The following is a 27,299-nucleotide window of genomic DNA, read 5'->3' on the forward strand; positions in this document are numbered from 1 at the left end:
GGCAGTGTGTTGAGCAGTTGCCAGTAAGTTGTCTGTCGTGTATGGGATTCCATATTTAGAGAATCGCTGTCTAGTTTATGCCAAGGCATAAACGACAGTTGGAAAACGTGGGTTAAACTGAAAACGTTTCCAACTGTCGTTAATGTCCCTGGCATACTTAACAACATGCTCATGTTAATCAATAGCGGCTGCTCCCTCAATTTAGCTGTACAAGTGCATCATCATTTAAACATGTAATATTTACATTTCCGAATGTTTTTTCTTTGATAACTCTTTGAAATTAAAGTGTGTTGATTTATCGATATTTACGACAGTTGAATGGAAATTTCTCCAAGTGAAAGGTCAAGCGCCTTATATGCATGTCAATCGAGGCTGTCTTTGTGTCTGACGTCTGTGGGCAGGGACTATGGAAATTAACATGGAAAACCTCGTGCAATTTAAATCTATTAAACAGCATTTTAAAAATTTATATTTACATTTTTATTTTACATATAAATGTAAATAAAAGGAAGCCCGTTATGCATGAATTATCTCACGTTTCCAACTGTTGATGATCCTTGCATACCCAACAAACTAAGCAAGTGATTTCTGAATAATATATGGAAAGAAGCGATATTTTATAAATATAGAATATATCATGAAATTAATGAATGTAAATATAGGAATTCAAGCTACAATTTGGATTTTAAAATCAAAGCATGTCATTGATATCTTGCCTATCATGTAAGAAAAAATGCAACAATTTAATAGCGATTCTCTGTAACCACTTAAACTTCTTTGCCACGCATGGTCACCGATTTTGATGAAACTTTGCTCATAATTACAACTTGACACCAGAAACATATATCAAATAAAATTTCGTTGCTATGTGTCTTGGTTGCCATGGTAACAGCCAGAAAGGTTGAAAAAATTGAGATTTTCAGCTACTTTGAATCTTTATTGAGCCTTAATAAAGACTAAGAAAAAAAAAACCAAATCATTCTCCCAAAAACATGACACTTTGTTGCCACTTATGCTATAAAGAAACTATTTAGAATTTATCTCTAAGTAAGTGGTAACCATGGGTACATTTGGAATACATTTTAGACGCTACAAAATGCTAAAAACGCTCAATATTCACAAATGATAGATGTTACAAGATCAAACTCAATCAACAACCTAAGAAAAACAATAAAAAATACTTGACTTTAAGTAATTAGGTATTGGTAATATTATTCTAGATATAACTTTCATAGTTGCCATGGTAACACAGTGTTACCATGCAAAATCTGTTGCTATGATTGGGTTAATGCTACTATCTTGAGGAAAAACAATAAAATTCATGACTGGCACATATACATCCTTAGGACCTTGCAACACTGACAGCATAAGGAAAATTGGGATTAATTGTTACTTTGCAGTGTAACCATGGAAACAACGTACTAGTTGTTTAAAGTGATATTTCTTGCTGCTTTAGGAATTTACTTACCTTTTAATCAAGAAACATATTGTTTGACTCACCTTGAATAGTACTTATCTGGTAGAACTAAAGTTTAATATTATATATTGATAAAGTTTGTTGAAAAATACAACACTGTTGCTATGGTTACCAAGAAGAGAAAATGTTCGATTTTGTTAATTTTATGTCAATATTAAACCCTATGTGCCAGCTTTTTGCATCCAGTTAGAGATTGGGTGGTAGTCAAAATTGAAAGTCAGGTTAGTTGTTCATATATATCAATCATTAAAGTTTTGGGAATCTACATACAAGGGAAAGTATCCAAGGAAAAAGAATATTTTTCAGATTTTTATGCATGTTTTTTCGCCTCATTTCCATAGCAACGCTCTATTTAAAGAATTGAATTTGAATTTTTTGAAATGTGAAAATTAGGGTCACACCAACGCCTTTAAAAATTGATCATCAGTTATATAGAAATATGCCTTTTTGAAAGATAGGATAAGATTAAAACACTAAGAGAGTAAATTTAAAATCCCTTCGTGGTATTAAAACCATGGCAACCATTGCCAACCTATGGGAAATATCATATTTCGTCCTTGTTATATGTTACAAGGATCTCTTGTCTATTATTTGCTTGCATTTCAACCTATAATTGTTTTTATTCTTTAGTGTATGACTTTTTAAAATTAAATGAACAAAATTATTACTTTTGAATACTTTGTTTCCATAGTAACGTATATAATAGTTGATTTACCAAACATGTTTATCATGCATTTAAGACACCAGGCCTTCAACTTTCAGAAACAGTCATTGCCACTTGTTTGCTTTGCTGCAAACGTTAACTGTGGGACTCTGAACATGTTAAAAAATGCCATTTTTCAAACTTTAGGACACGTTGCTATGGTAACCATGACACGTAGCAACCAATTTTTGCCTGGTTTGAGTTTACGGTATTAAAGACCTTTCTCATAGAGAGTTTGGAGAAATTCTGAGACTATGCGTGCCACAGCTCCTATATAAAAGTTCAAGTCATTACAGAGAATGGCTCTTAAAATGTAGAAGTTCTAATGAACTAATAAACAGCATCATGTAACCGAACAACAACATAAATATAAAAGAAAGTAAAAAATAACCAAATAAAGGTAAAAATAACTTAAACATTTTTTCTTTATAAGTTCTTTACTAGCAAAGAGAGCATGTTGAATGTATTCACTGTGTAGAAAAAAATGTCTTTTCAACATACAGTTTGTACATCCGCAGATTAGGATAAACAAGCCGTAAGAAAAAAAAATTTCATGTAACGTGTTTTATAGACAATGTAGTTAGAATTTGCATTTTCTAGTAAAACTTATAGGCGTACAAAGAGCAATAACTAATGATCGGACCAAAAATGGAATACTTTGAAAGACTTTCGTATTTAATATAAACTCCCATGTTATCTCTTGTAAACATATTATATAGATACATGTAACAAGCGTGTCATATCAATGAAGATTATTATCCCCCTTCTTATCAGAGATATCCCATCCAAGACACAAACTTTATTTAAAAATTCCCCAAAATTGAGTTCTTCTAAACTGGTCAGTTGCATTCCCTTTTTAAACATCAGTAAGTCATGCTGGGGTTGTTAATTTTCTCCTCTGTGTTGGGTGTGTCTTATCAACAGTGCTGTTTCCCCACTCAGTGGGAGGGGATAGGCTCCGGATCCATGGCTACAGTTCCTCCGGGTGGCCACATACCTCTTTTTACTTCGGTAAGATGCTTTACTTAAAATAATATATTTGTTATGGAATGTTCTAAATATTAATTTTATTTTGTTAATAATGGTTTTCTAACGTAAACTATCTTAAATCAAAGTTTCAAAATGTGTGAAATAGTAAAATCAAGGTTTTAACACTTTTGGCATTGTACACCAGAGCAAACATCAATCTCAAAGCATTTTTTAATCGCAAAAATTTGCAAAAGTTTGCATGTATTTTTTTTTTATTTTAATTTTCATTTGCGATTTCTTCTATGTTAAAAGATGCAATAACTTGTTCTTTTCAAATATAATTTCTCTATTTATCATCACTTGTTCTGATGTTAGGAGTCGTTATTGCTAGGATCCCCCTTTCCCTTAAAAAAAGGTAAAGTTTTCCACTAAATGAAAAAGACGAAGTTCCACAGTATCATATGGCTATAACATATTTTTGTAAGGGTTGTAATTTTATGCATTTTGTATAATGTATTCTGTAAAATTGTTCATTTCTGAACCCTTCAATGAAATGAATTTTTAAACTGATATAAACAGGCCTGTAGGAAGCAACGTAAGATTTTTATGGGGAGGGGCAAGCAAAAAATATGAATTCCGTGACATGCAAAAAAAAAAAAATAATAATAATTGAAAAAAAGAAAAAGAGAAAAGAAAAAGAAAAGAAAGAAAGCTGAAATTATCAATAAAGGGACACAACTGTAAATAAAACTTGTTTTCCATTGTATAACATATACGTAGGCTAAATTACTGGCTCCAGCCCCCAGGCTCCACCGAGTTTATTAAAGTGTCCTTTATTTCGACAGCAGTATATTAAGAGAAATATCAATCAAATTTGAATAAAATGAAATCGCTGCTGAACTTTATCTTTCTTGGATAAGTAATTCAGAATAAAATTTGTACCAGAGAGCTACAGAGCCATCCATTGTTTAAAAAAAATCGATTTACAGCAACGTTTTGGTCATGTTTTCAGTATTTATGCATTCACCCGACTAAAACATGGCATCCTTTGATTAAATATATATTTCACTTCTAATCTTGTTAATGGTCTGACCTTTCAACGGCTCCAACGACCTCTGATAGGGTCAAACTAACATACGTTTGCCAGGGAAAAAACGTATGCTGAGAAAATCTTGTTTCGATTTTTTTTTTTTTTTTGGTTAAAACTTTTAATGCATTGTCTATTAAATGAATTATCAATTAAAAGAAGAAATACGATAAATGACAAGACAGATTTGTAGATTTTCTCGCAGACATATTTTCCCGCATGCGTTTTGTAGTACGACCTTGACACGCTGTAATTAGGCGAAAATTTTGAAAGGATGACATTCCAAGGCACAGGGGCCGATTGGAACCTTCTTGAGGGTAACAAAATTACAAGATTGTGAGCCAAATATATAATGTATGTACCATCAAGGATACATACATGTAGTGAAAAGAATGCATATAATGCAAGAAACAATATACGAAACAACCAAAAACATCGCCGTAAATGGAAGGTTTTTGCAATGGATGTTTCTGTAGCCTTCTGGTTTGATTTTTTGAAATAGCTATGCTAGAGAGCTACATGTACCACATTGCGCAGCTAGATATGAAATAAATCATGCATTTAAAACAATTTTTTTAATCATGGAATTTTTTTTTCTTCAAATTTGACCATAATTTTGTTCAAAAAGCTTGTGCATATTATTTTCTGTATTAGCTAATCATCATCGAGCTGCTGAAAAATCTTTTCATACATCAAAGATAATTTTATATTTATATAAAATATCAATTAAAAGGATGATAATGTCTCCATTTCAGAAAGTTTACAAATGTATCAAGCTACTCTATATCTTTTAGCCCGTTTTAATTTCACAGTTGCAAGAGGAATTATATTTGTGAATTTTGCTATTTAATACATTCTTGCTAAAATTGCACACCATTGAGTGTGCAGTATTGTTTCAAAGCAAACTTTTGAGCATATTTCTTTTACGATCTTGTTAAGAAATTCTTTATTTGCATTTTAGCACCAAAAACCAACCAACCAAACAAAAAATTAACATACTTTTTTATCTCATAAAACATTTTTACCCCACACCCAGTCCAGCGCAGAGACGCTGAAATTGGGATAGGAGATTTGGGAATAACTCAGCCATGAATGCTTTTTCGTGAACGTCAAACGAAATATTGTAATGACACCTACACGCTATTTCTATAACTTCTTACCCTGATATTTTTATCATGTTTTTGTGTTATTGTAGTTTAATTATCTGATATCAGTCGACCATGCCAAGCGCCTGTTAGTCGTGTCAGGAGATTACCTAACACATGGTGACACTGTGAAGATCAAGAATTTCGTGGACTATAACGCGGTAAGATTAAAGCACTATAAAAACTCACAATAAATCTGATGAGGGCTTTGGACAGAAGTGATTTCACTTATATAAGAAAGTTGACTCTTTCCCCATCTCTCATATATATCACCACGCTTTCTTATTTGGATATGAAATATTTTTCGATTACAAGGAATTAAAAATTGATGTTTGTAGACAACCCTATTAGCAAGTTTTAATGAAAAAATAACGTTTGATAACGAACAATTCTTTTGATTATATAAAAACAATTTTTTGAGCAATGACAATTTTTTCCTGTTTACATACAAACTCATCTAATTCTCAGAATAGTACATGTATAAGTAAAACGATTTCTGTCTTAACCAGGAAGATTTTATATGACTTAATAACACATGTGGATTCAGATAAGGAGTTCCATTTAAGGAAGCTTTGAACACTAACAAAAAGTGTTTTTATTTTGAACTTGGAGAAAAATACATCATAAAAGGTGTGCATATTGAGACTATTTAGTTCATTTTCACCATGGGGTACCTGCTATACTACCACAGGAAAATATGATTATTTGTGAACAGAAATCACTGTTGTTAACTTACAATGGGAAAATTAATGGAAATGACGAATTCAATTGCTTACTCTTGGTCTAATATAATGCTTAGAATATTTTAGTTTATTACATATTGTGTAATTGACTATAAATAACGATTTTTTTCTATCTTACTTCTAAGGATAAATCAATCTAGATGCATAAAACTATCCTACAAGTAGAATTCATTATTGTGTAGTGTTTTGAGCTTCCTTAACTTAAAAAAAGGCCAATGGACCACAACGTTAACCAGAGTCACCTCAGTCCTGCTGTTCGCAAGGAGATTTTCAAAATACAATGTTTTTTTCCTTGATGCATGAATTGTAAACTTTGAACCCTTTTTTAGTTGAACTCTCAGCCCGGTGTCCAGAATTTGAACTAAGTTGAATCCAGGAATATAGGAATGTTCGCTTATCAAAAGCTTTAGTGTCCTTTCTTGATTTAAAAAAAATGTATATATTCCGATGTAAATTTTCAATATCGCGAATTAAAAAAAAACCCAACTGTAATTTGTACAACCTGAAGATGCTTGCACATAATATGATTTATCATGCCCTGAATAATCTACATATAAGAAGAAATTTTGATATTTTCAATTTTACATTTCCATGTAAAAATTCCCCTGATGTGGTTCCATCCTAACCCTGGGTCATGATTTGAACAAACGTGAATCTACACTTTCCGAGGATACATGCTTTCATTATGGCCAATATTTGCTTTGTTCAAGAAAAAAAGATTTTGAAAGATCTTTCCATATTTTCCCATGTAAAATTTTTGACCCATTTTATGTTCACATACTACCCCAGAGTCGTCATGATCTGAACTACTCGAAAATATTCTGATCTTCTGTTAATGTTCCTTTCAATCCCCTTGCACATGGGCCGTTATTTGAACTAATTTGAATCTACACTACCTGAAGATGCTTGTATATTGATATGACTAATTATTCCTCTGCTATTTGAAAGAAATAGGTTTTTAAATAGATTCATTCTTTTATATTCATATTTGAAATTATGATGCCCTATTCCAGCTCCACCCTACCCCCAAGGAGCTTATGATAAAAAAATCTTGAATTTACATATCTTAGGAAACTATCATATAATATTCACCTCTCCTCGCCTTGTTGCTCTTAACAATAAAATTCCAACTTATTCTAAATACAGATTACCAAAACAATCTAGCCAGGGCTCGGAGATAAAAAACACAGATCGTTGCATGAAAAGTCATATTTATCTCAAACGACGAGAGATCCTACATTGATATGTGATACTGAAGTATAATCAAAACTTTTTGTTAGGAGAAATTTGTCTTCTACATTATGTCCAGAAAGATATTGTAAACTTTAAAGAGTCTATGAAATGAGCTAAAATTAGAATACATTCACATTCAACCCTGCAATAATATTAGGAAGGTTAATAACAAATACACTTGATAGAGAATTTTTCACAGTTAAGATTTAACTCAAATCAATTCCTCTTTCTTTGCTTTGCTTTTAGAATATTGAGTATGAAATGAATTATAGCTCTAATACATGTAAGAAGTCAATATTGACAACAGAGGAACTTAGATGTTTGGGTGAGTACCTTTTTTATCTTATAATTTACAAACATAAACGTTAAACAAGAATTCTTACGCAAAGGATTCATGCACTTTTGATGAAAATAAAATAAAACATCACATCATCATACACACATGAACACTTTAAACTAACCTTTTTGTAAAGAGAAATTTGGAGAAAAAAAAATTAACAAATGAACAAAACACTTTTAACCAAACCGGTCCTTCTGATGCGACCGTATAGATCAAAGTCCCGTTTCGCAGTTGGTGCTGGCACGAAAAAGATTCCCCACTGCTCAAAACCCCTGAGTACCCAGTAAAGGTCTAAATTTGCATCCCTCCACCGGCAAGTGGTGGCTTCTCAATATGAGTGAAAATTTTAGAAAGGAACGTTAAAAGGAAACAAATTTTTCCCCCTTCCCCCCCCCCCCCCCCCCAATAACCACCTATGCCAGCAATTACAAATTATGCCTTTGTCAGCAACGTAATTGAAGAGACCATACATTGTCTTCATTGCACATGTAATAATCGGTAAACTTTGTAAGCAATGCTGCAATTCTCGTATGTCTTGTTAGAAATGTAATGAACATAAACATATGCTTAGTCAGCAATTTTATAAACGTATGCCCTGTAAGAAATAATTCCTTGTCGCAAGCTGTGATTTTTCATCAATGTTATAAACCGTGATTTGTCAGCAATAAAACAAAAAGTTGCATACATTGTAGCCGCGCCCTCCACCCCTCCCCAATTCCTTTACGACCAAGAGTATTTCAGTATACATCTTCTACATAGATATGTAGAAGTAGAAATAGAGGGTAAATAATTGTTCTCTCGTACAGAAATTAGTAGCTTCGTTTTATATATATGCATACTGTTTTAAAATTATTTTTCACTAGTAAGTAATAGTTGGTACTATTTCAGTTTAAAACAAATGCTTATTTTTCATATTTTATTTTTTAAAAATACGAAGCTTTAAGGAAAAACTTTCATTCGACTTAACATGGATTTCATAAAAAAAAAAAAACAAGAGGCCCAAGGGCCTTAACGGTCACCTGAGTATAATACAACAATTTAGAAGTTAAATACACTGATAGATGAAGCATTGTTGCCCTAGCCCCACCCCCCCTCCTCAAGAACCCCAAAAACTGAGGCCATATATTTAAAAATTTTGGAAGAGGAATCCTTGTCTATCATAATCATGCACTTAGTTTGTTTGAATAACCTCCAGTAGCAGAGAAGAAGTTTTTCAAAGAATCAATGCATTTTCACTATATAATCAATAGAGCCCCGCCCTAACACCAGAACCCCTGACCCTGGGGCCATGAAATTCACAATTTTTGAAAAGGCATCCCTATGCGTTTAAATAGTCTCCATTAGCAGAGACGAAGATTTTCAAAGAATCAATGCATTTTCGCTATATAATCAATACAGCCCCACCCTAACACCAGAACCCCTGACCCTGGGGCCATGAAATTCACAATTTTTGAAAAGGCATCCTTATGCATCATAACCATGCACTTAGTTTGTTTAAATAATACTCAGGAGCAGAGAAGAAGATTTTCAAAGAATTAAAGCATTTTCACTATATAATCAATAGAGCCCCTGTCTAACACCAGAACCCCTGACCCAGGGCCCATGGCTTTCACAATTCTGGAAGAGGCCCACCTCCTCATCATAACTACGTACTTAGTTACTTTATTAAATACCCAGGAGCAAAGAAGAAGATTTTCAAAGAATTAATGCTTTTTCACTATATAATTTATAGAGCCCCGCCCTAACACCAGAACCCCTGACCCTGGGGCCATGAATTTCACAATTTTGAAAGAGGCACTCTTGCTCATCATAACTATGTACTTAGTTCCTTTATTTAATACCCAGGAGCAGAGAAGAAAATTTTCAAAGAATTAATGCATTTTCACTATATAATCAATACAGCCCCGCCCTAACACCAGAACCCCTGACCCTGGGGCCATGAATTTCACAATTTTGGTAGAGGCACTCTTGCTCATCATAACTATGTACTTGGTAACTTTATTTAATACCCAGGAGAAGAGAAGAAGATTTTCAAAGAATTAATGCACCTTCACTATATGATCTATATAGCCCCACACTGGGGCCAGAACCCCTGACTCTGGGGCCATGAATTTCACAATTTTGGAAGAGGCACTCTTGCTCATCATAACTATGTACTTAGTTCCTTTATTTAATACCCAGGAGCAGAGAAGAAGATTTTCAAAGAATTAATGCATTTTCACTGTATAATCAATACAGCCCCGCCCTAACACCAGAACCACTGACCCTGGGGCCATGAATTTCACAATTTTGAAAGAGGCACTCTTGCTCATCATAACTATGTACTTAGTTCCTTTATTTAATACCCAGGAGCAGAGAAGAAGATTTTCAAAGAATTAATGCATTTTCACTATATAATCAATACAGCCCCGCCCTAACACCAGAACCCCTGACCCTGGGGCCATGAATTTCACAATTTTAGTAGAGGGCTCAATACTTATTACAATGATGCCAACAGTTTGACTGCTTCATGTCCGGGAGTAAAGAAGAAGATTTTTAAAGATTGCATTATTTTTGGTGGTTTTAGCCCCACCCCTCAGGCCCCGGGGGGGGGGGGGCAGGGACCATGAAATTCACAATTTTTGTTCCCCTTCACCCATAGATGCTATATACCAAATTTGGTTGAAATTGGTTGAGCGGTTCTAGAGAAGAAGTTTAAAATGTTCAAAAGTTAACGCACGACGGACGACGCACGACGACGGACAAAAACAGATAGCAATAGGCCACCTGAGTGACTCAGGTGACCTAAAAAGAAATAAAATGATAATTAATGTCTAGTAAATCAAATAATACGGTTTTAAAGATAGAGATATACTACCTGTGTCCATTACAAAAATCATATACAATGCTTACAGAGAGCATTCCTGAATATCTATCTATGAAATCTATCTATCTATCTATCTATCTATCTATCTATCTATCTATCTATATATATATATATATTAGGGATGTCAACGAGTACCCGGTTAACCGGGTACTCGATCGAACGTCCGAGTATCGAATACTAAAAATGGTACTCGGTTACTCGGAAGTGTATTTTTTCTTATTTCAAAGTACATATTTTAATCAAAAACTTATCAAAAAATAACTTAAATATGCATACGGTAATTAGCGTGTCGTCATCTACACCTGTAAAACACCCGTTATCGCCTGTGGCTATGTATATACGGTAATAAATGACCAATCATCTGGTTCACAGCAGTTCTCACCTTTTGTGGTCCTTAAATTTTGGATGGCTTCAATGATTGTTTTCACTAAACATCGTTTAAGTTTGGTCTTTTATCTTCTTAAATTATGTAATAAATATACACATGTACAGCGGTGAAATCAGACATGCATAGAAATGCCGCTACACACTTCAAAAGTGAAGAAATATTTAGAAATAACTAAAGATTTAAAAAATGTTGAAAGTCAGTTTGCATAGTAAGTTTAGTGAGAAACAACCAACATATGAAATAATATTAGACTAGCAATACCAACAACGTCCTTTCCTTCTCTTTCGCTAGTCTAACATCACAAACCTGCGTAAAAGATTGTCCTCCTTTTGCGTTGATGAAATAGGTCCTAAACAAGAACTGTAAACCATTTGTAGTGTTTGATGTATGAATTGTGTCTTTTGTGTTTATTTGATAAATAAATTTGGTACCAAAAATCACTTCCCCTTTGACTCAGTTGTTTATATACATTTATAAACGTGATAAAAACGGCTTTGGAATTTAACAGAGCTTAACCAGGCTCAAGAAAATTAACACACTTATTTTCATTTTTACCGAGTACCCGGGTACTCGATCGGAAAAACGTCCGAGTAACCGATTATCAAAAATGGACCGATTTGACATCCCTAATATATATATATATATATATATATATATATATATATATATATATATATATATATATATATTGAGGGAAAAAAATTTTCTCAGAGTATGTGATCAAATAACTCTACACTATGTCCTCATATACATAGAGAGATTTAAACTCTTTTTTTTTTAATGAAAAAGACAAATGAGGTTTTTTTAATCTTCATTTGTAAAACAGACGAAAAATTAAAATAAAATAGAAAAGAAATAAAAATTTAATTAATTAATTAAAAAAAAATAAAGAAAAATAAAATAATAATTATAAAAAGGTTTTTTTAAAAAAATTAAAAAGGGAAGAAATTCGGCTACATTTCAAATTTAAATGACTTTTTTTTAAGGAATGAATGGAAACAACTCCACAGTACTTACCAAGACCCATTACGGAGCAGGGGGTCAGCAGATCCCTGTGGAAATATATTCCGGATTAGTTAACGGCTATCCGTCTTACTATTCTGTATCAGATGGTTGTATTCCAGTTGGAATTAATTTTCACGGAACCGATGAAAACGGAAGTATGACATTACTTTATTATCCTACTTTATTATGAATTCGATATCGGATGTTTCTGGTATTTTTTTTATTTTTACTCAAGCTGAACCATGTTTATAAGAAATTTTCCAGTTTTTTTAAGTTAAAAAGAACGGTTTGAAAAGGATTCGATTTAGAACGGCAATTTAATTTACTTTCCACAGGTGTTTTATAAGAGACTGGGCTAAAAGTAACGCAGCAACTCAAACTGATTCGATTTTATAGCGCAGTTCCAGATGTTTTACATATTCTATATTATTTTGGTATTATCGTAAATAAGTTCATTTTTCGATCCATGTGCAACGTAGAACCAGAATTCTGCAATTCAAGGCAAAACGTAATTCGATCAACTTTTCATCTTATTTTCAATAGTTTGCATAAGTTATGTTGACACAATTCAAATTAAAATTGAATTTTAATTCCGAAACAAAACATGTTGATATGCTAAGGCAAATAATGAAACAAATATTAACATAATTATAAATTACATTCCAGATGGCAGAGTTGGCTCAATCGGTTACCATGACATCACTTCCGGTATATCAGATTCTTCGGTATTTGATGTTCCAGCAATGTGTATATCAGCTCCATTTGGGGTCAGTCAACGTTTAAAAGCTTACAACACGTAAAAAAAATTAACTGGCTAAATCACTTAAATATAAGGCCATTTGATTGTTTTTGTAAAGTTCTTATAACAAACTCCTTTTATTTCCTGTAGTTTTAAAGCAAATTTTACTTTAACGGATTTTTCATAATAATAATTCTTGATCGCCCATGACACTTCGCAATTATACCATTCGATTTCAGAACATTTTTATTGAACATTTGAGAATGCTTTTTAAATGCTTTTTTATAATTCCTCTCCATATTTTATTCTTTTCAGAGTTCAGTTGTTGGATGAAATTAATAGAATTTATGATTAAAAAGACACTTTTCTTCAACTGTTTCATTTCTTGACAGTATTCTTGTTCTATTCATACATCAAAATTGTTTGGAAAGATAATGTCATATCCTAAATACTATAATACCTTTGGTTACTAGTCATTCTTAAAAGACATTTAAACATGCTACATTAAAATTGACAACGAACTATTATCATCCTCAAAAGTCAATTGAAATAATAGGGCTGTGTATTGAGGAAAAAAATTCGATACGATATTTTATAAAGCCATATGCAATATATTGGATACTTTAACAAGTCTATCAAAAACTCATGTAAATCATTTAATACATACAATTTATAAAAAATGAATGTTTTATAACCCATTTTGAAGTTATTTTCCTACTGTCATTACAAAATACACTGAAATTCAAACTTTTAAAGACTGTAAAACCAACATGTTTAAAAAACATTATCTATTCATTTTACATTTTATTTAAGATGTCCTATCTCCTTAATATTTATATCATTATTGATCTGCTTTACTTCAAACAATAAAATATAATCTTTGGTGATTGGAACTCCCAACTTTTTTCACAGAATTATAAGAAAACTGCCTGCCCTGTACGTATTGGAAGTTATTTCTTCGATACGATACATTCTTGAATATTGATACGTATCGATATATTGATACAGCCCTATTAAACAATACAAATTATGAACAAAGTCAACACGGACTTCTGAAAACAGAGGTGAGATCCCATGCCATTGAGGAGTAAGGATCTCCTGCGGATAGGACATATTCCTTATCATGGTCGGATAAACGGAAAAGTCCATAGGTAATTCAGTGTGAAAATAATAACCTAACAATTTGTGTGAAAGATGTCAGTCGGCATTCGACAAAACGACAGATTGCATTTGCCAACAAGGTCATTGTATCGACCATGCGATTTTCAAAATGTTAACTTTAAACAAGATTGTTGATATCCTTGTATCATTAACCTATTTGTAAATAGCTTACCTCGTTTTAGAAACTGTTTGCACATAAATCATGCTCTCGTGTACCGAATCAACTTTGAGACATAAACTCCATGTGCAGGAAATAAAAGTATATTGTTACATACTTACATAAGAGAAAGTGCGCGAAAGAAAAGTTTAAGTCATTCCTTTTTTCACAAAGTTTAGTTGTCAGTTTGCCATCAAATGTCTTTTTCTAGTAAAACATCCAAATATGAAATAGATGTGGCAGATTCTGTGGTATCTTTAAAGTTCACAGGGACATATTGAGTCGATATATATTTTTGTTGCTATGAAGCAGAATTTATTCAAAAACCTCTACATAACAAGATGTAAAGACTTGCTGTGGCCAACAACTCGACATTTAATTATATCGACGAGATTTCATCAATTAATAATAGTTACTTTCATTTATTTGAATGATCTGAGTACGATCAATACGACCTGATCAATACATAGAGATAACGGCTGATGTGACCGGTCAACAGGGTAGGCTTACTATCCTAGGAATCTGATTCCACCTCCGAAATGTCCGGGGTCCGTTCTTTAGATTTCCTTTTCACAGATTTGTATTGTTTGTTTATTTATTTTCATTTTTAGATCTATAACCGTTCCTTATTTTCATCTTTTTCATTATTAATAAAACAGTTATTGATAAAATATAAGGAGGAATATTTGAGCATATATCGATATATATAAATGTCGAGTTGAAAGCCACAACAAGATACTTCTTCTTTTTTTATTTAGAAGTTTTTTGAATAAATTCTACTTCATATGAATACAAAAAACAGGTCTGCTAATAACGGGGCACAATTAGTTCCAATTGGTATTCCATCAGGAAAAACTGATTTCCGAAAACCACATAGATATTGTTAATGAGAAACTCAGGCATCTTTGTAATATCAACAGCAAAGTGCTACTGTGTGGATCAAAACGTTTTTTTAACAAAATAAATATGCAGATAACTAATGACAAGGTATGTAAAGTTATGAGTTCCATTTTTTTATGTCAAAGAAAAGAATTTATCGTAAAACAGACTGAGAGAAGGAGAAAACCATGATATTGACTCAAGGACAGATGTTGAAGGTTAAGGTTACTGAGTAAATAGGATACTAGAGGTATATGGTTTCAAGATCAAATCATCGAATGGTTTTAACCTGGGCAAGTTGTTGCTACTGACCTTAAGGAGTATCTGACTTTCTTTTAGAGTCATTTCTTTAATATGTAATTCTTAAATAATTTCGAAATTGTGGCATGGAGCAGTGTCTATTAAAAAATAAAATAGCAACGTTACAAAACATTGGAACAAAATCTCAATCGTTTTTCATTTAATATTGTAAGAATTACTATATATGTTTATATATTATACTATACATATGTTAGAAATTTCTCTCTAAGTCAGAAAAGTATATGATATCGAATGCAACATTAGATGGGTGCTAAGAAGATAGATATCGTCAATGCTTTTTTGTTTTTCTTTCAATTTTCATTTTTGTGGGAATAAAATGTGAATCCTTCATAGGTCCATATGTGTGGTCTGGGATCGATCGCATGTTGTCCACCAAACAGGTTTTGCAGATCAACTCCTTTTACTTTATTTTCTTTGGATTTATGCTGACTGGTTCTGAAATGTTTAATATTAAATATTTAGTCAGTAAGTATGTTAGGAAATCTGTTTTTTTTTTTTTTTTTTTTTTTTTTTTTTTTTTTTTTAAAAAAAAAACCTGGATAAATATATATAACCCCTGGTCACCTACCGATAAATATAAATGAATTTATTTTAGAAAAAGTTTCAAGTTTTAAGAGAATCAATAGAGTAAATGATGTTATATTAGTCGAAATTTGGAGGGGAAACAATTGAAAACAAGAGGCCCATGGGCCACATCCCTTATCTGAGCACTGTGGCTAGGAAAAAAAGAAGAAGCAAAAACCACTTTAGTATTGCAATGCTTAAATATATAAGTGGTCCCAACCTACCCCTAAAAGGGAGGGGGTATGATTTGAACAAAATTGAATCTTCACTAACTAAGGATGCTTACATTTTTTGACTAACTGTGACTTTTTTCCTACAAGTTTAAACTTTCATTGTGGCCCCTATCTACCCCTGAGGGTCATGATTTGATCAAACTTGAATCTACACCATCTGAGGATGCTTCCATATAAATATGACCAATCATGGCTTTGCTGTTCTTGAGAAGAAGATTTTTCAAAATTTCCTTATATATTCCTATGTAAAACTTTCATCGCCCACTGTGACCCCATTGTGATTTGAACAAGCTTGAGTCAACACTACCTGAGGATGCTTCCATGTAAATAATGCCAATCAAGGCTTTGTCGTTTTTGAGAAGAAGGTTTTTAAGGATACTCCCAATGTATTCCTATGTAAAAATTGATTGCCCACTGTGGCTCCACCCTACCCCCCGGGGGTCATGCTTTGAACAAACTTAAATCTACACTACCTGAGGATGCTTCCACATAAGTTTCATATTTTCTAACACAGTGGTTCTTGAGAAGGTTTTTGAAAGATGCCATAAAATTTTCATGAATTCGCAATTATCTCCCCTTGGAAAAAGGCGTGGTCCTTTATTTGAACAAACTTGAATCCCCTTCACCCAAGAATACTCTGTGCCAAGTTTGGTGGAAATTGACCCAGTAGTTCTGGAGAAGAAAATGAAAATGTGAAAAGTTTACGACGACAACAACAACGACGCCAACGACAACGACGACGCCGACAAACAACGGACAAATTTTGATCAAAAAAAGTTCACTTGAGCCTTTGGCTCAGGTGAGCTAAAAAGGGAGAGGCTCATAACTCAGCAATAACCACAACGCAGTAAAATTTGAATGCATCATTAGGTATGTAATTCAGTACATGCAAGCTTGTTTTTACAATGAAATGTTCAATCGTATTTGTTAGAAATTATTTAAATATGCATGCTGAGGTAAACTTTCAAATTTATATACACTAAAAGATTAGAACAAACTTAACATAGAGCAATATATACTGAGCACTTGTTCGAACTTGAACATTTCTGCATACTTTTGAGGAGGAATATTTGAGCATGTTAAATGTTAACATGTTTCAAGTACATTTCAAAGTTCAAACATAACCAAAAACAACATAGTGCTCATTATAATATACGGCCAAATACTGTTCCCTTGAATCTGTTCATAGATATACAGATAACTTTTTTAATAAGAATCTATCTGCAAAATGTAGTAAATAAATGTCTTTGTTATTTACCTGTTTCTTGAACAAATGAATACTAATATGGTGATTATTATAAGCGAAAGTACCACACTTCCACTAATAAACGGGCCCTTGAATTTATCCAACGATTGTAGAACGATATCTGAAGTCGATGTCAAAGTGGGTTTTGCAGTTGATAATGTCGATGTTTGGCTTTGTTCTGAAGTTGACAATCTCGATGTTTGGCTTTGTACCGATGTTGGTAATATCGATGTTTGGCTTTGTTCTGATGTTGGCAATATCGATGTTTGGCTTTGTACCGATGTTGGTAATATCGATGTTTGGCTTTGTTCTGATGTTGGCAATATCGATGTTTGGCTTTGTTCTGATGTTGGCAATATCGATGTTTTGCTTTGTTCCGATGTTGGCAATTCTGTTGTGGTAGTATCCATCACAACTGACGTTCCTTTGTTATCTGCTGATGATGTTATTATCAGGAAAGATTATCTCGATTGTATTAAGACATTTGTTGTAATAAATACCATGTTTAAGATAGAATATCGATTAACAGATATGCTTTCAAAGTGGAATTAGAAAATTATTCAAATCTGAATTCACAATATAAAACTACATCTATATAGTCTACAATAACTCATGTTCTGTTGATACTTGGAAATTTAGTTGGGGTTGGCGTGCACATCTGAACAAAAAAATGTTATGAATAAATATTTGTAAATAGAAAAGTAGGGTATACATTACAATATCAAAAATTAAAGTGTCTGTCGGGTTCTCTTAGCAAATCATACAATGTATGTACAGTGTAAAGTATCTAATTACATACATGTACAATATACATTTGTATATTCTCACACAAAACTTAGATCCCTATTTGGCCACATCATACCCCCCAGGAGAGAGGGGAGGGGCATGTTCAAAACAATTTAGAATCTAAACCACCCCAGGAAGCTTTCACATAAGTTTCATGTTTTCTAGTCCAGTGGTTCTTGAGATTAATTCAAAGATTTTATTCAATTCCTTTCTTGCCATCTGTCATATATGTTTTTATAGTAAAAGGTGGGTGGTGAAGCATCATTTCTAATATAGGAAGTAATGAGATGATGGTAAGTAATTAGAATCATTGAGTGCCTTAAGACCTGAAAGTTTAAATAATTTAGTATCAATCAGTGACTAAAGATCTTTATAAAGTCAAATAATGTAATAATATAGTTCAAGCAGTTACTAAAGATCTCTAGAAAGTCAAATGATGTATTAATTTAATACTACCGGTAATAAGTGACTAAAAACCTCTAGAAAGTCATATGTTATAATAATTTAGTATAAGGAAGTGACTAAAGACCTCTAGAAAGTCAGATGGTTTAAAAAGTTTGTATTAGTAAGTGACTAAAGACCTCCAGAAAGTCAGCTGATTGTAACAATTTAGTATCAGTGACTACAGACCTACCCACAGGTGCCACATATGCCAAGAATCCTTTTTTGTTCTCCTGGTAGTCACTGTAGAATCTGATCGTCAAGGATGTATCAGAGGAAGTGTGCGTCTCGGTGGGAATGGTATCACCACACACCTTAGCAATCAATGGTGAACTGGTAGAACTTCCTGATATCATGGAAAAAGGAATTCATCATTAGATAGATTTCTTACTTTCATTGTTCTATTGGAGGGTTGATTCAAAGATAATAAATGAATGTACAGTTTCTTGGACACATATAAAATTGCTGAATTTTGATATTAAAAAGGATGCTGGAGTTTCTTTTTGAAATATCTATGTAGGTAATCTGTTGGAATATATATGGCTACTTATTGAGCTCATTTATATGCCAACCTGTTTTTATATTCCTATGAAAGAGAATTTATTCAAAATCTTCACGGGAGAGAAAATCCATGTGATATTTTTTTCACAGAATATCAACAGTGCTGCAAAACTCACGATTTCCCTTCCCTTCTCGAAGGGGGTTGTAAAAATACTCCCTGGCCTGATATAAGAGAGAGTTTATTAAGCATCCTGACAAAGACTAAAACTGCCAAAGTTTCTCTAAAAATATTAAGTTGTTAAATCCATGTTTACAATGTTTTCAATCTCACAATCGTTAAACTATGAAGTCTCAACAGCTAAACTATGACGTCACAGCCAATGACACTGTATTAAGAAGAGACAAAGGGAAAGAAGAAATATAAAAAAAATATGATAAATAGAAAACGCAATGTTTGGTAGTCGAATATGGAATTTTATATTACTTAACTGTCAGGACTTTTTTTATATATACATTTTCACTCGAGCTTCGCACTCGAGAAAATATCAAAACATCATGTCAAACTCGTGAAATAAATTCCATATCCAACTACAAAACGTTGAATATTCTCTATATCTCACACAAGCACACATTGGTCTCTCTTAGAAGTCTTGGTATCCATCTAGCATTCAAGTATCGGACTTTTCAATGTTCTATTCAATTTTATTTTTGGTATTTTGCAATATATTGAAAACCTTACGCTAAGGACATAGTATAATACGTCCACATTCTTGAAAAATAATTAATTCAATGGCAAATAAACAGCCTGCTCGACAAAATTACATGACAGTCTTTTGAATCAATCCCAGTATATCATTAATAGGACATTTGCTTCATAAAGATTAATTATTAATGCGTGACAACATTGGTACATTTAAACGCGCTGGATATCCAAAGAATTATCTACCTACAAGTAAATATACAACTTCCAACTACCATTAATAAATATTATATGAAAATAACGATATTTTGTAGATAAAATCAATTTTTTATTTTTAGCTAAAAATCATCTTAACGTTAAAAATAGTTTTGAGTTAAAAAAAACCCACAATGAATCGATTATTTAGCATCGTTGAAAATAATTCAAGTACTTTCTGCCATTAGTAGAAATATTTTTGCTTCATCTGATTTTGGCTTTGTTACTCTTAGATAGACTGATACTTTGTAAATCTTCATGCAAAAGTCTTGTATAAATTTTTACCGTTAAAAATTTCTATGAAGTCGTAGCAAGCACCATTTACTCCCTCTACACGAAGATAAATGAACTCTAACTTAACGTATCCACCAGTATAGATGTATGTATAAGTGCAATTATGATTCCTAAAAAAAAATCATATTGGTAAAAGATCAGTGGCCCCTTTCACAAAATATCTTAAAACTAAGACAAGATTTGTCATATTCTCTAATAAATATCTAAGCAGTAGTAGGTCACATAAATCTTGTAAATCTATTATATTATATTACAATTGCAAATACTATTTTAGAAAAAAAAAATGAATATCTTTTTCAAACAAAAAATGATAAAAACTTAGTCGTGAGTTTTTTGTTTTTTTTTCTTTCTTTTTTTTAAAGTGAAAAGGGCCATATATGTATAGCAGAAAGAGGGAATAAAAAATTTATCTGTTCAACACAAGTAAGTACAGTCAGCTGATACATTGTGGATTGAGTAAGTTCATTGATGTGACTATACCATTACCTTATAGTGTAGTAATATATATGAACTAGACTGGGCACAAGGATCACTCCAGAGAAAGATTAATATCAACATTATGTAACTATTTCCGAAGAACAAAAATAAGAATTTATATATGATAATAATAAAAAAAAAAACAATTGCTTTCCTTATCTTGGATTACACTCTGACTCCCTTTGTGGCCCCAAAAATCTCCAAATCATACCATCCGCGTTGAAAGATTTTGCTTATTATCTCTTCTTAAAAGGGTTGATTAATTTAGAAAAAAACCATTACATACAGAATTTTAACAAAACATCAAACAACACATTATATTTTATTTCGTTTCAAATGTGTTTTATCTTACAAATGATATCGGTGGAGATTAGCTCATTTAAGATTTGTACATTTGATAATATTATGGTTATTTTTCAAACTTGTAGCACATTTTAAAAAAATTTTTTACCAGGAATACCAGACCGAAGAAAATCAAAAATAATTAAACTTCATATATATAGTGAAAATACTGCATGTTGCAAAATATAAGATAAATATAAATGCCTAACATCATTCATAATGAAATATATTAACACTGAAGAACCCCAAATGTTTCATAATACTCACGGTGGATAGGTCGCCGGAAACTCCGGAGAGGTCAATCTTATTTGTTCTGTGAGTGCAATGTTGTGAACTGCTCCTGAGTTCGAACAATTTGCTGAAAAATGTAAATTCCTAAAAATATATCAAAGAATAACCTTGTATTCAATAACTGAATTATCAATACCCATCTGTTTCGTGAAAGTTGCGGGTCCTTCGGATGAAACCTGAAAAACCGAGGCCCCGTGTCACGGTAGGCCTTGGCACGCTACTCAATGGCCTTGAGTGCCGAGTACAGGTCAAAATGTTAAGCCCTTCACCGGTATATGACGACGTCTCTATTTGCGTGAAAAATTCTCAAACGGGACGTAAAACAACATACAATCAATCAATCAATCTTCGTAAATATTTGCACAAATACTAATCTGAACTTTAAAATTCTCTTACATTCATCCTTTCCCACTACTACGGTAAACGTAAACCCAGTTTCATACGAGTTATCTGTTCTGTCTGACAGAAAATCCACAAAGAGGCTATTTCCGGTCGTCGTTTCCGGTAGTTTGGCGGATCCACAAGAGGACTGGGAAGAGCAACAAATTGAGTTACCAAAGGTGGAGGCACTGGAAGATGAGCCTATAGTAATTAATAAAAACATATAGAGACATATTTTTATAAATAATATTTCATTTATATTAAGTCAAAGATTTTACAAAATGTTCTCATCAGATAATTCAATGATATTTTTTTGTTTAAAATTTAAATGCATTTCTGATTTAATTCGACCCTTATAACAGTTATAAAAAAGACTTTAATCTACCGTGTTGGCTACAAAATATTTGTTAAAAATCAATTAATTTTCAACAGCCCTATGTATTCTTTATATTTTTCTTAATCGTAGAGAATGCCAAACCAATTGTGTCTTAATTGATTATTTTATGCTATAAAATACTTCAATGATAAACCAAACTAAAAAGGAGATTTTATTAAAGAATAAGACTCATGCATGGTTAGTTAGATACTCTGAATCATTGTAAGTTAAAAGTAAATATAGTGAGGTAGAAATATTTACTTGTGAATGATAGAAATATTTATTTGTGAATGTTGAGCGCTTTAATGAGATAGAATCCCTGTAGATGTAAAACACGAATAATCCAGGAGATCGAAATATAAAGAGGTTTGCGTATTGTATTATATTGAAAAAACTAACCATCATAAAACTTCAAAGTATCTCCACAATCTACATAAATGCTGGTTACTTCAAATATCAGTCTTGCTTCTGCGTCAGAGGTGTTAAATAACCATTGACAACCTGTAAGGCTGGTAATGATTAAAAGAATACTGTAAAAGTGGAATACTTTGTAATGGTTTTAATTTCACTATGTTCACGATTAAAGAATTTCACCGCAAACATTAAGCCACCTCGAATATTTTCGACATAACAATGTAGTTTTCATGTATGAAATATACGTACTTTCCATACCTTAAAATGTAATTTACAATCTGTACAAGAATTAAGCTTTGAAAATCATTTGGAAACGCCAGTATAATAACAGTGGCCGTTTAAAATTAATTTCTTGAAATAAAATAATATAGCTCATCATAACTGTTTTTGTTTTAAGGAATATTTTTTTTAAAAAAAGACAAATATCTAATAATGAAAAAATTTAGTGTTTACAAAACTAAAACCACTGGAAATGTTTCAGATAAGAAAATCCTGAAATATTGAACACGTTATATTAAAGACGTTTATAGTATATTTAGTTTATCACGTTAGTATTGATGCATTTGAAGCAACCCTATACTTATATAATGATGTATGAAATATATGGAGATAACGAACAGTATTTAAGCTCAAAAGTCCATTAAACATTACAAAATAGGAGCAGAGCAAACACGGACCTCCAAAACATCAGAGGTGGGATTCTCTACTTTCCTTATACTTATAGGAATACTTCACTGTATATGGTAGTTATGTATCCTCACGTATTCCATACGCAAGAGCATGTTCTGAGTACGATTAATTTTAAACTGAAGCAGGCTACTGAAAAATATGTTGATTCAACCACCTCATTTAAAGTCAGTATTTTGATAATTCTATGGTCGTTACGATGTCCTTGTTTGCAAATACAACCAATAATTTGGTCGTAGGCACCTGATCCCTCCTCTGAAATTTCCAGAGGTTCGTGTTTTGGACCCTGTTCAAAAATCTGTATTGTTTAAAAAATTTGTATTGTTTAAAAAATAAGACCCAATGGTACTTTATATTTCATGTTCAATACTAATTGCTAGACCATTGTTCTTAATATACGAAATTTGCCTACATATAATTCCGTCTACTTAATAAGTAAATATTGATCATGACTGGCGTGATTGATCACCAGAGAAATCTTACCTCTCCAAGGCTTGAAACCACCTCTGAAAATTCAAGGTTGATAGGGTTCCATGTTTTATGGCTTATTCACAAATGTGTATTATTTATTTAAAAGATTTTGGAGATCAAAAGCCATTCGTTATCTTCATCATTTTCATTGTATTTAGACGAGCCATGGGCATTTTTCTTCGCTTATTTGGCCATCTTCTTCAATGTACAAAAGATAAACACTTTAATCCCCTCTCCCATTTTTAACTCACATGTTCTCCTCATAAAGAAATGTAATAAATATAAGTTTAAATCCAATTTGTTATTTAGATATAATTCAGCTGTTTTTTTTTTTTACGTACGTTGGATAAATGCCGGATGCAGGATACTTGAAAGTTTCTATCGACTGGTTTAATGTGATGGCATTTACTGATGAGCCACATGATAGTGACGTCACTGGAAGCAAAATTTAGGTAGTTCAAATACATAATATACATTATACATACTCTTCCTGATATAATTATCTTCCATGGCAACGAGAAAAACAAAATTAATTGCAAAATGAAACCTTTTATTATTGTTTGATCATTTACTAAATTTCGTCATATAAGCCTGATTTTCTTGCATCCTTTTTTGAAATAATTACATTGTGTCATTTCCCAATCAATGAAAAGTAAATATTGAAAAAACAATCTACAAAGAAAAATTATTTTCTGTTGCGATATGAACTAGAATGTCAGTTGCATAGCGTGAGACAAATATGAAGCCAAAGCTTATCTAAATGTTAGAAAAGAAAAAACAGATTTGAAGTCGTAAAAATACGACTTCTTTGAGACGACACTTTCGCTATCTTGTACGTATTTATTGACCTAAAGTTGAAAACATCGTACGACGCTGGTTTTGAACACCTGTAAATGTAAATAATACATAGAAAATAAACATTAAAGATGGGGAAGATATATGTTATTTAAAACGCACCTGAACATTTTTTTGCCAAAACTATGTTAACTTTAAAATTATGCAAAATTAATTCAAAAGGTGTGTGTTTACCTATATGGAGCTAATGCATAAGTTTTAATGTGTCATTTTCTTTGAAAACTATACTTAGAAGACAATTTTGTCGGTGATGCTTTCCACTCTACTTCGATTTATGAAGCATTTAATTAAAAAAAAAATACATGAGGTGAAAGGTAAGCTGTTGGGAGTATTTGTTAAAATAGAGTTGTGTTTTGCATGAGGTACTAGTGGTTAGTCAAGTTGTATTTGAGCCAGAGGAGATATTAAATAATAATATTACTTTAGTATTACACTTGGCAGAAGGAAAAACAGGCAAAGTTATATTATGGGTTAAACTGTCATTTTTTAAAGATATTTATCTAGAGGAGGGGAAGAGAAAAAAACTTACCGCATTCAAGAGGAAGAAAATAGGAAATTAATATAACCACTTGTAAATTTCTCTCATGTTGATTTGCCATAGGGCATTAAAACTCAAAATACTGTTGTGGTGGTTATTTAAGATTTTTTTTCTACCGCCTGAAAGGGGAAAAAAATCAAAGTTCTTATTTTTATCTATACAATCAATGTTTTCTTCTTTTTTATTTTTTCGCGAACAGAAATGATAGCAGGATCTTCCATGGTTTGTATTTGGATATGATTTTTTAATCAACGACTTGAGTATTTTATAGTCATTGGCGAAGGGCTGTAGATTGATTGATTGTATGTTGTTTAACGTCCCTCTTGAGAATTTTTCACTCATATGGAGATGCCACCACTTGCCGGTGGAGAGCTGCAAATTTTGTCCTATATTCGGCACTTACGGCCATTGAGCAGTGAGGGATCTTTTTCGTGCCAGCACCTACTGCGACACGGGACCTCGGTTTATACGGTCTCATCCGAAGGACCGGTCTCCACGTCCCACAGTGGGATTCGAACCCGCGACGTAAGGATTAACTCCTTACCTCGCGACTCTAGAGCAGACGCTCTAACCACTGCGCCACGAAGGGCTGTAGAATAAAAAAGACAGACAAAGCAGCCAAATATTTCATGAACACATTAAAATAGTGCTGTTTTTGTATAGACACTGCGGGATTAATGTTTGTACCTTTCTAGTTTATATTTACAGTTATGTCAATTTTTTTTTTATCAAGATTCTTTTTTTCTTAACAAATGCAGGAAAACTTGTTTTGAAAAAAAATAACCCAATGAGGGTAAGGATTTTCAATTTAGAGATCATTGAACCAATTTTATCATAGTCATAAGCATACAAGTTACTTACTAGAATTTATCACATATCCTCTTAATTCATTTCCTATCCTTTTTGCAATAATTCTGGCTTGTTATAATTTTCTTCCCACTATCTTCACAGAAATCGTTTTCCTTGACTAGGTGTGCCGAATTGTGCATTCTATTTATATTACATTATAAACTCGTACGTAGACGTTTTATTTATATCTCATTATAAACACATAAAAATGCAGCAGGAATACAATAAAGGGCGGAGTTGTTTATAGTTGAAGTATTCCTCGGTTATGACGTTTTCTTGAAAATTTTGATTCTGTCAGAAAAGAAGTTCATACAGTAATTGTAATTATAATTGTTCTGGAACATCGGCATTCAAAATTTTATGCCTAATGCAGCAAAACAAAATTTATTGAGGATCTGTCTCCCGTGGTGTTTACGGCTCAGAGATTAATGATCATAGGCATTTACTCCTGTCGGGAGACTAGTGCAGGTAACGTCAAAACAGAACAAAAAGTAATTATATTTGATAAATCGGATCTATGTGTATTTAGAAACCTTTGAGTTAATTGTTAATAATTAGCCACTAGATAAATGTATAGAAATATATCCCTTACCGTGTAGTCTACAGGACTAAACAAACATCTAATTATCACACTCAATTAAGGGGCCCTCTAAGGGGTACAGGTAGAATCTACAATCATTTATGAACTAGCTTTACCTGTATTTATTGAAGGAGGAATTCTACAGCAACAATTTTTGAATCTTTAAGGCATCTCTTCTGAAACAGGTTTCAGCATGGAAAGATTGATAGAAGATATTTATTGTTTTACATGATCTTTTTTTTTTCAGGGGAAATGTAAAAATCTTGAAGATTTTATCCATTAGTTTAACAAAATGCTAAAAATAATGTGTTTATTTTCATAAATAATTTTTTAGCAAAAATTAATAAAAAAAATTTATCTGATTTTCCTTGACATTTTTTAATTAAATATTTATATTATCCATTTATTTAGGGCAAACTTTAAACTCCAAACAAGCTTATTTGCAATTTAAACAATCTTTTCATTTTCTCCTAAAAAGCCCCCAAAATTCATAAATTTAAACTTATTTTAAACTAATATCAATATTTCCATACTTAAGCCATATTTCAGAGGAGATGTCTTAAAGATCGGTTGAATAACATTTCCGTGAACATGTAAGTAGCATTCTTTCTTAAACAGGAAAAATCTATCGATCATATGTCATTTTTCTTTTCAATATAAGTATTAAATGAGTTAAATAAATTTTGCTTTATATACTTTAATCTAACTTAGTTTTAATCACCGTTGCAAAGCAATGACTTTTAATATTATAACAATAAATAATTTCTAAATCTTTGTAAGTTTGCATCATAAAACTCTAGGGATG

General features: G+C 32.2%; 1 protein-coding gene across 1 annotated transcript; it reads right to left on the bottom strand.

Annotated features, from left to right (window-relative positions):
- Positions 1-15,335: 15,335 nt before the first annotated feature.
- Positions 15,336-26,018, bottom strand: LOC133202212 (cubilin-like). Its single transcript, XM_061337988.1, has 10 exons — positions 25,927-26,018; positions 25,057-25,184; positions 24,014-24,107; positions 22,500-22,609; positions 21,740-21,925; positions 21,320-21,410; positions 20,225-20,343; positions 18,677-18,829; positions 17,269-17,692; positions 15,336-15,648 (listed from the first exon to the last, which is right to left on the bottom strand). The coding sequence occupies exons 2-10, from the start codon at positions 25,124-25,126 to the stop codon at positions 15,504-15,506; spliced, it is 1,392 nt and encodes a 463-aa protein (XP_061193972.1). The 5' UTR covers positions 25,127-25,184; positions 25,927-26,018; the 3' UTR covers positions 15,336-15,503.
- Between the last annotated feature and the right edge of the window lie 1,281 nt (positions 26,019-27,299).

The sequence above is a fragment of the Saccostrea echinata genome, unplaced genomic scaffold (assembly GCF_033153115.1).
Source record: "Saccostrea echinata isolate AGI-Se365-2 ecotype Australia unplaced genomic scaffold, CSIRO_AGI_Sech_v1 ptg000046l, whole genome shotgun sequence".
Lineage (NCBI taxonomy): Eukaryota > Metazoa > Mollusca > Bivalvia > Ostreida > Ostreidae > Saccostrea > Saccostrea echinata.

Coding starts and splice junctions, on each gene's coding strand:
- LOC133202212 (XM_061337988.1), bottom strand. CDS start 25,126: ATGGCAAATCAACATGAGAGAAATTTACAAGTGGTTATATTAATTTCC. Junction 20,344..21,319: donor TTTCCGGCGACCTATCCACC/GTGAGTATTATG, acceptor ATTTTTTTTTAG/GAATCATAATTGCACTTATA. Junction 18,830..20,224: donor CTTCATAGAAATTTTTAACG/GTAAAAATTTAT, acceptor CCATGATATCAG/GAAGTTCTACCAGTTCACCA.